At 57.2% G+C, this 11,552-nt stretch overlaps 1 protein-coding gene across 1 annotated transcript in view; it reads left to right on the forward strand.

Annotated features, from left to right (window-relative positions):
- The window catches only part of PLIN5 (perilipin 5), a 12,110-nt gene extending 7,412 nt beyond the window's left edge, over window positions 1-4,698 (forward strand). Inside the window, exons 6-8 of the mRNA XM_026455519.1 lie at window positions 1,661-1,860; window positions 2,430-2,543; window positions 3,712-4,698. Of these exons, the coding sequence (XP_026311304.1) occupies window positions 1,661-1,860; window positions 2,430-2,543; window positions 3,712-4,263 (866 nt within the window). The 3' untranslated portion in view covers window positions 4,264-4,698. The remainder of the gene's footprint in view (window positions 1-1,660; window positions 1,861-2,429; window positions 2,544-3,711) is intronic.
- The last annotated feature ends 6,854 nt before the right edge of the window (window positions 4,699-11,552 follow it).

Raw genomic sequence — 11,552 nt, forward strand, 5'->3', positions numbered from 1 at the left:
AAAAAAAAAAAAAAAAAAACAAGGGCCGTGAGGCATTGATTAGGTACTTGTGTGCCAGGCGCTCCTGAATATTTTTTTTTTTTGAGACAGAATTTCACTCTGTCACCCAGGCTGGAGTGCAGTATTGCGATCTCAGCTCACTACAACCTCTGCCTCCTGGGTTCCAGCGATTCTCTGGCCTCAGCCTCCTGAGTAACTGGGATTACAGGCATCCACCACTACATCCGGCTAATTTTTGTGTATTTAGTGGAGATGGGGTTTCGCATGTTGGCCAAACTCCTGACCTCAGGTGATCTGCTTGCCTTGACCTCCCAAAGTGCTGGGATTACAGGGTGAGTCCACCACACCCAACCACCTTTTTTTATTTTTTTGAAATGGAGTCTCACTCTGTTGCCCAGGCTGGAGTGCAGTGGTGTGATCTCGGCTCACTGCAGCCTCCGCCTCTGGGGTTCAAGCGATTCTCCTGCCTCATCTTCCTGGACAGCTGGGAATAGAGGTGCATACCACCACATCTGGCTGATTTTAAAAAATTTTTTGTAGAGATGGGGTCTTGCTATGTTGGCCAGGCTGGTCTCCAATTCCTGGGCTCAAGTGATCCCCCTGCCTTGGCCTCCCAAAGTGCTGAGGTTACAGGTGTGAGCCACTGTGCCTGGATTATGATATGTTCTTTTTTATTTTCACCATGTCTTGTATGGATTTTCTTTTTTAACTTTTTCATTCTTTTTTTAATTTTAATCTTTTTTGAGATGGGGTCTTGCTCTGTTGCCTAGGCTAGAGGGCAGTGGCGTGATCATAGCTCACTGCAGCCTTGAATTCCTGGGCTCAAGTGATCCTCCTGCCTCAGCTTCTCAAGCAGCTGGGACTATTTTCACATACCACACTGCCCAGCCCTGGCTAATTTCTGTATTTCTTTTTTAGAGATGGGTTCTTGCTATATTGCCTAAGCTGATCTCAAAGTAATCCTCCCTGGGCTCAAGCAGTCCTCCCATCTCCGCCTCCCAAAGTGCTGGGATTACAGGTGCATGCCGCTGCACCCAACCTATATGTTTTAAAGGCTGCATAAAAGAATGGTTAAGCAGGCCGGGCACGGTGGCTCACACCTGTAAACGCAGCACTTTGGGAGGCCGAGGCAGGCGGATCAGTTGAGCTCAGGAGTTCTAGACCAGCCTGGCCAATATGGTGAAACCCTACCTCTACTAAAAATACAAAACTTAATTGGGTGTGGTGGCGCACACCTGTGGTCCCAGCTCCTCAGGAGGCTGAGGCAGGAGAATCGCTTGATCCTGGGAGGCAGAGGTTGCAGTGAGCTGGGATAGCACCACTGCACTCCAGTCTAGGGGACAGAGCAAGACTCCATCTCAAAAAAAAAAAAAAAAATGGTTAAGCAGTTTGGGGCCAACGTGCCTGGGTTCCAATCTGGGTCTGCTGCTTGCATCTTGCAGGATCTCACCTCTCCCTTGCCTCAGTTTTCCTCCTGTGTAAAACAGGACCCACCATAGTGCCTACATTGTAGAGTCTGGGGAAGACCAAATGGGTTGATGTCAGTCGAGGGGAACTGTGAATGTGGGAACCTGTGGCTTCTGTACCCAGAGGTGGGAGAGCAGATGTGGAGGGGGTGGCCGTGCTGACTCTGCCCTGTTCCCCGAATCCTGTCCTCCAGCGGCACTGGCGGCTGAGGCCGAGGGCCCGGAAGTGGGTTCGGTGGAGGATCAGAGGAGACAGCAGGGCTACTTTGTGCGCCTGGGCTCCCTGTCAGCGCGGATTCGCCACCTGGCCTACGAGCACTCTCTGGGGAAACTGAGGCAGAGCAAACACCGTGCCCAGGACACCCTGGCCCAGCTGCAGGAGACGCTGGAGCTGGTGAGAGCCCGCTGCCCGCCCCTGCTCCGGGATGCAGGCCAATCAGTATGGATTGAGCGCCAGCTGAATACCGGATGTATTCTGTGCTAGCCTGAAGCGGGAGGTGGAGCTGGGTGCAGCTGTCTCCAGCTGTGTGTGTTCAGCGCTGGGGAAACCCGGACCTGGAGGAGCCCAGGGGTGTCATGACTCTGGGGAGTCGGGGAGGGGTTTTGTGGAAGGAGGGGAAGGAGGAGCTGGAATTTAGAGTGAGTTAGGGTAGGTCAGAAGAGAGCCTGTCTCTTTTGGTGCCCTCCTCATCAGAATCCTGCCATCCTCAGCTCTTCCCTCCCCACAGCAGCCACCAGAGGGCACCTGTGAGCCCGAGTCAGGTCCGTCTCTTCTCTACCCACAGCCCTCTGTGGCTCCCACCTGCCTTGGGGTCCAAGCCCAAGTCTTCCCCATGGCCCTGTACAACCTGCCTCTGTCTCCTAAATGCTTACTGAGGCCAAATCAGTGGTCCTGGACCCCACCCCACCCCACCCCACCCCCAGATCTCTCAGCTCTGAAGACCACCATCTCTATCCTTGCAGATAGACCACATGCAATGTGGGGTGACCCCCACCACCCCGGCCCGCCCTGGGAAGGTGCACGAGCTATGGGGGGAATGGGGCCAGTGCAATCCGATGACCCGCCGCCGGAGCCAGGTGAGACCGCAGGAGTGCCAGGTGAGGTGGTGTCTGCTGCCAGGCGGCAGAGGAGGACGGGGAGCAATGGATTGTGGATCAGCCCAGTGCTGTTGGAGACCCAGCTCAAGCTATCTCAAACCAAGTGCTGAGTCAGCTAGTTGAGGTGTCCATGGGGGCAAACTGAGGCAGGTTTAAGTCCCACTGTGTGTTTATGTATTTATTTTGAGATGGAGTTTTATTGTTTTATTATTTATTTTTGAGATGCAGGGAGGTGGGGGGAGAGGGGGTGCTGGCCCAGGCAAGCAGTTGTCCCTGGCTTCCCGCTCCTTCTCTCTTTCCCAACCTCCACGTTCTCTCCCTGAACCTATAGCCTAGAAACCATGTCTCCACCTTCCACTTTATTTATTTTTTGAGACGGAGTCTCGCTCTGTCGCCCAGGCTGCAGTGCAGTGGCTGAATCTCAGCTCACTGCAAGCTCCGCCTCCCGGTTTTATGCCATTCTCCTGCCTCAGTCTCCCGAGAAGCTGGGACTACAGGCGCCCGCCACCTCGCCCGGCTAGATTTTTGTATTTTTTAGTAGAGATGGGGTTTCACCATGTTAGCCAGGATGGTCTCGATCTCCTGACCTTGTGATCCACCCATCTCGGCCTCCCGAAGTGCTGGGATTACAGGCTTGAGCCACCGCGCCCGGCCCACTTTATTTTTATTTATTATTTATTTGAGATGGAGTCTCATTCTGTCGCCCAGGCTGGAATGCAGTGGCGCGATCTCAGCCCACTGCAACCTCCGCCTCCCGGGTTCAAGTGATTCTCCTGTCTTAGCCTCCTGAGTAGTTGGGACTACAGGAACACACCACCACGCTTGGCTAATTTTTGTATTTTTGGTAGACATGGGGTTTCGCCATGTTGACCAGGCTAGTCTTGAACTCCTGACCTCAGGTGATCTGCCCGACTCGGCCACCCAAAGTGCTGGGATTACAGGCGTGAGCCACCACACCCGGCCCCATTGTGTGTTTATGAAGGAGACCAAGGCAGGGCTGGGTCACGTTCTGTGTCTATGGGGGACAGGACTATGAGGTCTATGAGACAGGTTGACAGCCCCACTGTGGGTCCATCAGAGAAACCGAGGCAGGTCAGCAGTCCTCCTGGGCGTCCATAGGGGAAACTGAGGTCCCTGCCCCCTGCAGGCAGAGCTGGAGACGCTGGTGCTGTCCCGCAGCCTGACGCAGGAGCTACAGGACACGGTGGAGGCACTGGAGTCCAGTGTGCGGGGCCTGCCCCCCAGCGCCCAGGAGAAGGTGGCTGAGGTGCGGCGCAGCGTGGACGCCCTGCAGACTGCCTTCGCTGATGCCCGCTGCTTCAGGGACGTGCCAGCGGCCGTGCTGGCCGAGGGCCGGGGTAGCGTGGCCCGTGCACACGCCTGCGTGGATGAGCTGCTGGAGCTGGTGGTGCAGGCCATGCCGCTGCCCTGGCTGGTGGGACCCTTTGCACCCATCCTTGTGGAGCGACCCGAGCCCCTGCCTGACCTGGCGGACCAGGTGGATGAGGTCATCGGGGGCCCTGACCCCCGCTGGGTGCACCTGGACTGGCCGGCCCAGCAGAGAGCCTGGGAGGCCCAGCACCGGGATGGGAATGGGGACGGGGACGGGATGGGTGTCACCGGGGACATCTGCGAGCAGAAACCCGAAAACCCCAGCTGCTCGGTCAAGCACACCCTGATGCCCGAGCTGGACTTCTGACCACACGGGCCAGTGGAGGCTGGGAGCAAAGGCCGCCTGCACGCCCAGATCCCTGCTGCCCCCTGTTGGCCACACGTAAGCACGAGGTCTTGGCTTTGACCCTTCTGTGGAATCAGACCCAACTCAGGATCCCTGACCACCTTTTTGGTATTAGACTCTCCCAGTTTTTCCTTGCACACATGGACAAAGAGGCCCAGGGGCAGCAGGATCTTGAACCCAATTCAGGCCAACTTGAGCCACGAGCTGGGTTCTTCACCTATGTCCTGCTCCCCGGCTCCATGAAGCTAATCCAAACCTCTCCAAGAGGCTGGGCACAGTGGCTCATGCCTCTAATCTCAGCACTTTGGGAGGCCGAGGCGGATGGATCATCTGAGGTCATGAGTTCGAGACCATCCTGACCAACATGATGAAACCCCGTCTCTACTTAAAAAAAAAAAAAATAGCCAGGTGTGGTGGTGTGCAACCTGTAGTCCCAGCTACTTGTGAGGCTGAGGCAGGAGAATTGCTTGAACCCGAGAGGTGGGAGGTTGCAGTGAGCAGAGATTGCACCACTGCACACCAGCCTGGGTAACAGAGCAAGACTCTAAAAAATACTAACAGCCTCCCCAAGAAACAAACGCACATTTTGCCCAATGCCTTCTGTCTGGGGCTTTGAAAAGTGAGCCCTGACTGGGTGTGGTGGCTGACGCCTGTAATCACAGCACTTTGGGAGGCCAGGGTGGGAGGACTGCTTGAGTCCAGGAGTTGGAGGCTGCAGTAAGCCATGATCTTGCCCCTGCACTCTTGCCTGGGTGACAGAGCAAGACCTTATCTCAAACATTTTTTAAAAAAATACTTTCCAGGGAAACATAGCTTTTGCCCTATTTGGAACTTTGAAAAGTGAGTCCTCCTCCCTCAATTTTTACATCCTGGACTGGTGGGTTCCCCAAAGATGCCCGTGGGCTGTGCTGCTCAGCCTGCCACACCGCTTGCTTTGCTGTTTGAGATTTGTCCCCAGAATAAAGGTCCTTTTTGTTGTTGAAAGGCCCATGTGTGTTCCAGCCAGGGTGGGTCTCAGTCCCAGGGGGCTGGGGGCCACGGAGGTGTGTCACTGCAGAGACGGAGAGGGGGAGGGGGTGTGTAGAGCCAGCGTTCAAGATCTGGAAGAATGGTGCTTCTCTGACCTGTCATCCTGTCTGGGATCCATCATTACTGCCCAGCCCACGTGAGGTAAGCATTGAAACTTAAAATGAGTCGGGCATATGGCTCACACCTGTAATCCCAGCACTTTGGGAGGCTAAGGTGGGAGGATTGTATGAGTCCAGGAGCTTTGACACCAACCTGGGCAACATGGTGAGACCTTGGCTCTACAAAAAATTTTAAAAGTAGGCATGGTGCGAGCCTGTGCCCCAGCTACTCAGGAGGCTGAGGCAGCAGGATCACTTGAACCCAGGACGTTGAAGCTGCAGTGAGTTTTGATCGGTAACCACTCCACTCCAGTCTGGGCAACAGAGCGAGACCCTGTCTCTAAAAACAAACAAGAGCATCGCCCCTTCGGTCGCATGGAAGCTGTTCTCATCTTGGTACAGGTGAATTTCGTGGAAATTGCAGGGAGCAGAACAGAAGGGGAAGGAGTCACATGGGGCAGCTGTCTTCCCACCTCCTGGTCCTGCAGGAGCTGGTCCTGCTGTGGTCTCTCCAGCTGCGCTGGTCAGGATGGGAAGACAGAGGCAGGGCAAGGGCCACGGGCTGGTCTCGGGGGTTCCCTCCTGTCCTCTAACCGCATTTCTGGCTGCTCCGTCGACTCCCCGGGGACTGGGCGGGGTGTTGGGAAACCGCAGTGTGGTATGGTGAGGTCAGGGTGGCCCCTGACTTCCCTGGGACGTGGTCCAGAGGGCGGCTCTGGGATCTCCGACCACTTCCACCAGCCAAATCCACCTCCCTGCTCTTGTTCTGGAACTTCCCACCAGTCCCCACTGCCCACAGACCAAACTCCTCACCTTCCAGCTTCCTCCTCCAGCCTGACCTGGATACTTTGCTCTATTCCCATTGAAGGGGGCACATACCCACCTCCGGGTCCTTGCTGAGGCTGTGTGGCCACCTGGAATACCCTTCCCACCCCCTATCCGTCCCTCGGACACATCTCATACATCCTGAAGGCCCAGCCTCAATGCCGCCTCCTCCAGGAAGGCTTCCTGGACTCTATCCCAGCTGTCCCTCCTCTGGTCCTCCACAGGTCACCTTCTCAAGGTTTCTTGCCCTTTCCACCTTGACTTATAACCACAGGCAGCCTTGTCCTCTTTTTCCCACATGAGGCTGGGGGCTCCTGGCAGGGCCAGGCCTGTTGAGGATGATCAGAACTGCACACAGGGATAGGCATTTTGGCAGAGGGAACAGCTTAGGGAAGGGCACAGCAGTAGGGAAATCAGTTTCACTGGAGCAGAGGTGAGGAGAAGAGAATGGGTTGAGCTAAGCCCTGGGATTGATTTATTTTTTGAGATGGAGTCTCGCTCTGTCTCCCAGGCTGGAGTGCAGTGGCGTGATCTCAGCTCACTGCAACTTCCACCTCCTGGGTTCAAGTGATTCTCCTGCCTCAGCCTCCTGAGTAGCTGGGATTACAGGCGTGCACCACCACACACAGCTGATTTTTGTATTTTTAGTGGAGAATGGGATTTTGCCATGTTGGTCAGGCTGGTCTCGAACTCCTGACCTCAGGTGATCCTCCCAAAGTGCTGGGATTACAGGCATGAACCACCGTGCCTGGCCCATTAATTTGTTTAATTTTTATTTAAAAACATTTTTTGAGCGGCCGGGTCCGGTGGCTCACGCCTATAATCCCAGCACTTTGGGAGGCCGAGGTGGGTGGATCACGAGATCAGGAGATCAAGACCATCCTGCCTAGCACAGTGAAACCCCGTCTCTACTAAAAATACAAAAAACTAGCCAGGTGTGGTGGCGGGAGCCTGTAGTCCCATCTACTTGGGAGGCTGAAGCAGGAGAATGGCGTGAATCTGGGAGGTGGAGCTTGCAGCGAGCCGAGATGGTGCCACTGCACTCTAGCCTAGGCGACAGAGCGGGACTCCGTCTCAAAAGAAAAATATATATATATTTAAATATACATAAATAGATTTAAATTTATTGATTTTTCATTTGAGACGGGATCTCACTCTGTCACCCAGGCTGGTCTCAAACTCCTGGTCTCAAGCCAATCCTCCTGCCTGGGTCTCCCTAAATGCTAGGATTACAGAGTGAGCCATGGCACCTGGCCTGAGGTATATATTTTTTAAAGGGAGGAGGGATCCAGGAAGGCCTCTTTGAGGAAGTGATATTTGAGGAAAGATCTGGAAGGAGGTGAGGGATGTGAGAAAGGGTGCTGGAGGCAAAAGCGACAACCTGCATGAAGGCCCTGAGGCAGGGTGTGGGGGGCTAAGCGGGCACAGTCACATGTGTCTTTGAGGGACTCCACTGTCCTGGTGTGTTATGGGAACAGTGAAAAGGCCCGTGTTATTGGAGCAGATGAGGAGAAGGAGGAGGGGAAGGTGGGGAGAGGATGAGGTAGGTTATGCAGGGCCTAGCGGGCTGTAGGGAGGGGGCACTTGGGCTATGACCCCTGGCTCCCACCCCCGGGGAAGGTGGGAGCCATGAAGGGTGCTGGGCAGAGGAGGGGCAGGTCCTGGCTGGGATGTTTATGATCACTTATTTATTTTTTCTCCCCACACACTGGGCTGTGGCTGCCCTTTGGGAAGGGGAGGGGCACCCAGAGCTCTCCCAGCCACCCTTGGGAAGCACTGGCTGTTAGGAGAGGTTGGGGGACACCCCCCCCCATGTTGTTCCCCCACTGTTTAGCAAACACAGTGTCGGCTCCAAGGAGACAGACGGCCTGGGAATCATCAGATCCTGTGGTTGGACCCTCCCTCCTCCCAGCCCAGTGCCCAGAGCCACCCATGGGGTCTGCCCTCTCACCCCCAATAACACAGGGCTAGGAACCCTGTCTCAGAGGCAGGTAGGAGGGGGACACAGCCCAGGGTGGGCATCACAGCCATTCCTCTGCCCACCCACCCACAGCCAGCCCAGCACATAGACTGGGCTCAGCACGAAGGTTCTGGGTCTGGGTTTGAATCCCGTCCTCACCAGTTTTTTTTTTTTGGAACAGGATGCCTCCTCCAGGGAGCCTCCCTGGGTTGGCCCAAGCCCCCCAGGCTGGGTTTCCACTCCTAGGGTGCCCCCAGCTTGGCTGGTGCTCCATCTTGGTCTGCATTTTGGTCCAAGTCCCTTCTAGAGAGGGACGGGCTCCCCTCCACACTGAGGACACCCTCTGCTCCTCGCAGAGACCCTGAGACCCTGCTTCTGCCTGGGTAACGCAAAGGTACCATTTGTTCAGTGCATGACCTCATCTCACAGAGGTTCACAATCACTCTCTGTGTTGCTCTATTGAGCCAAACGTGTATTAAGCACCAAATGTATGCCAGGCACTGTTCTGTGAGAACCTGTGGGGAGATGTTCCAGGCAGAGGGCACAGCCCGTGCAGAGGCCCTAAGGCAGGACTGTGCCAGGTGTGCTAGAGGCACAGCGAGGAGGCCTGTGTGACTGGGGTGAAGCAAGTGAAGGAGGAAGCTGGGGGAGATGAGAGCAGAGAGGAAGCTGGACGCTATGGGACGTGGTGCAGAGTACGAGAGAGGAAACTGAGGCACAAAGATGGTAACCAGTCAAGGTGTCCTGGCACAGCGGGGATTTGAACTAGACCCATCTTGTGGACGGAACTGGAGGCAGGACGGCACACAAGCAGTCCCTCAGGGGGCCCAAGAGGGGAGCCCAGCTGGCCTGTGAGCCACTCAGCCTGGTGCAAGCTGTGGGTAGGGAACAGGGGAAAGGTGCTGGGCCTGGGCCCACACTGGGCTGGGCAGGTGGTCACATGACCGTCTAGGCCGCCTCCCCCGGGCCCATTGGCCGCTTGCCCCTGCCGGCTGGGCCTGCGCCTGCCCTGGACCCTATAAGGCCAGGGAGCCGAGGGCAGAGCCAGCTGCCAGCCGGGCCAGTCCGTCCTCAGGGGGACCCCCGCGCAGTCCAGGTGAGCAGGGCCGCGTCTGCTTCAGTGACACCAGGGCGAGGCCAGGCCTGCAGGTGGGTGTCGGGGGTGCTGAGGCTCTGAGGAGCTGTGGGTGTGGGATGGGAGGCTGGGGTACCCCTATTCACGCACCTTCTCTGCCCCCTTCCAGCTTCTCACATTCTCACTATGTCTGCTCCGGACGAAGGGAGACGGGATCCCCCTAAACCCAAGGGCAAGGTAAAGAAAGGAAACGGGGCAGATTCTTGCTGAGGCGTGGAGATGCCCCAGAGTCAGGGAAGGTGACCTCCAGAGTCCTGGGGTCTCAAGTCTGGAGAGGTGCTTCCTTGGTGGGCTGGCGGGGAGGCTCTGGGAGCCATGATGCCAACCCCTTCCTTCCTGGAGCTGGAGGTGGGGGACCCACGCAGACCTTGGCACCTTCCCCAGCGGGTGACCTTGGGCCGGCCTCAGCTCTGCCCCTCTCTGAGCCTCAGTTTCCCCATCTGTGCAGTGGAGGTCCTCGAAGGAGAAGGTCTTTGGAGATCAGGTAGACGATCTTTTCCTCTGTGCGTGGGAGGCAGGCTGAGTCTGCCCATTGCCCAGGTGTGGAAACTGAGGCTGAGTGGCTGAAACACTTTCCCGAGGTCACCTGGGAGCAAGGGGCTGGGGTGGCATTGGGCTGATCGATGCTTCCTGTGACCCCTGTCCCTGCCGAGGCTTGGCCCGCTCATCCTGCACACCTCTCCCTCCCCAATGCAGACCCTGGGCAGCTTCTTTGGGTCCCTGCCTGGCTTCAGCTCTGCCCGGAACCTGGTGGCCAATGCACACAGCTCGGCGAGAGCCCGGCCAGCCACTGATCCTGCAGGAGCACCTGCCACCGAGGCTACCCGACCACAGGCTCAGGGTGAGTGGCCGGCCCAGCTGGGGGTGCGGGGGGACTCTACACATGGACCTGAGAGAAGGAGCTCCCCGGGCAGGGACTTCTGGCCATTTGGCAAACCCTCCATTTTGCCTGTGTGTGGGACATCTTGTGGTGGATGGGGAAACTGAGGCATAAATATGGGGGTGAGTGGCTGAAGGCGGCTTTCAACCCAGCCTGTCTCCCTGCAATGCCCCCCACTCAGTCTCGGACGTTCCCCTACCCCGCAGCCCGTTTCTGATGCACCATGGACCAGGATGGGTGCTCTGCCCCTCTGAGCTCATCAGAGTGAGATCCAGACTCCCAGGGAGAAGCAGCAGCTCTGCTGGGGTCACACAGCCCGGGAGCTCCCCAGCCTCCTGTGGCTCAGCTTGAGCAATCAGGGACGATGACAGGGAACCCAGGGATGGGGCGGCTGCCTGAGGTGGGCCTCCCTCTGGGCCCAGAGCCCCAGGCAGCTGACTTCTGCTCCACATACCTTGGCCTGGCGACAGGCAGCAGGCAGCTGCAGCGGGGGCGGGGTGGGTTGGGCAAGGGGCTGCTCCCCCACCCGAGGCTCTGTGAATCCCGGGACTCAGGGTGGGTGTCCAGCATCCAGCAGAGGAAGTTCCATGGAACCCTGCTTCGGGAAACAGCGGCCCTAAGCTTGGGGGGAGCCCCCAGCAGGGTTGGGGGGAGACCAGTTCTGGCTGGTAGCTGTGGATGTCACCTCCTGCTGTCCCTGGCGGGGTAGCTGAAACATTCCTGACCTTTCAGGCTGTGCCTGGCTATTGCACAATGGGCAGCCGGGTAGATGGTTCTAACCTGCATCCCCTCGCCCTCCCTGACCGGCCCCTGTCCCCACAGTGGCCGCCCACCCAGAACAGACGGCCCCATGGACGGAGAAGGAGTTGCAACCTTCGGAAAAGGTGAGAGGCACGTGCAGGGCAGGGTCGGATGTGGCAGGAGCCCTGGGGGTGCCCCCTCCTGGGACATTTCAGCTCCTGCCATCTGGGGGGCTGCTGTGGGCCTGAGGGAAGGCAGACAGCCTGGGGATCCCAGGCAGAGCTTCCCCTCTGAGCCTCTATTTCCACATCTGTGAAATGGGTGCGGTGCTACCTCACTCTAATCATGTAAGGCTCCAGTCTACGCAGGGCTGTGCCTGGAACGATGCGACCAAAGCAACAGCAGCGTAACCACTTTATTTCTTCTACTTTTATTTTTTTGAGACGCGGTTTCGCTGTTTCACCCAGGCTGGAGTGCAATGGCACGATCTCAGCTCACTGCAACCTCCACCTCCCAGGTTCAAGCAATTCTCCTGCCTCAGCCTCCCGAGTAGCTGGGACAAGTGCCCACCACCATGCCTGG

Source organism: Piliocolobus tephrosceles, chromosome 21 (assembly GCF_002776525.5).
Source record: "Piliocolobus tephrosceles isolate RC106 chromosome 21, ASM277652v3, whole genome shotgun sequence".
Classification (NCBI taxonomy): Eukaryota; Metazoa; Chordata; class Mammalia; order Primates; family Cercopithecidae; genus Piliocolobus; species Piliocolobus tephrosceles.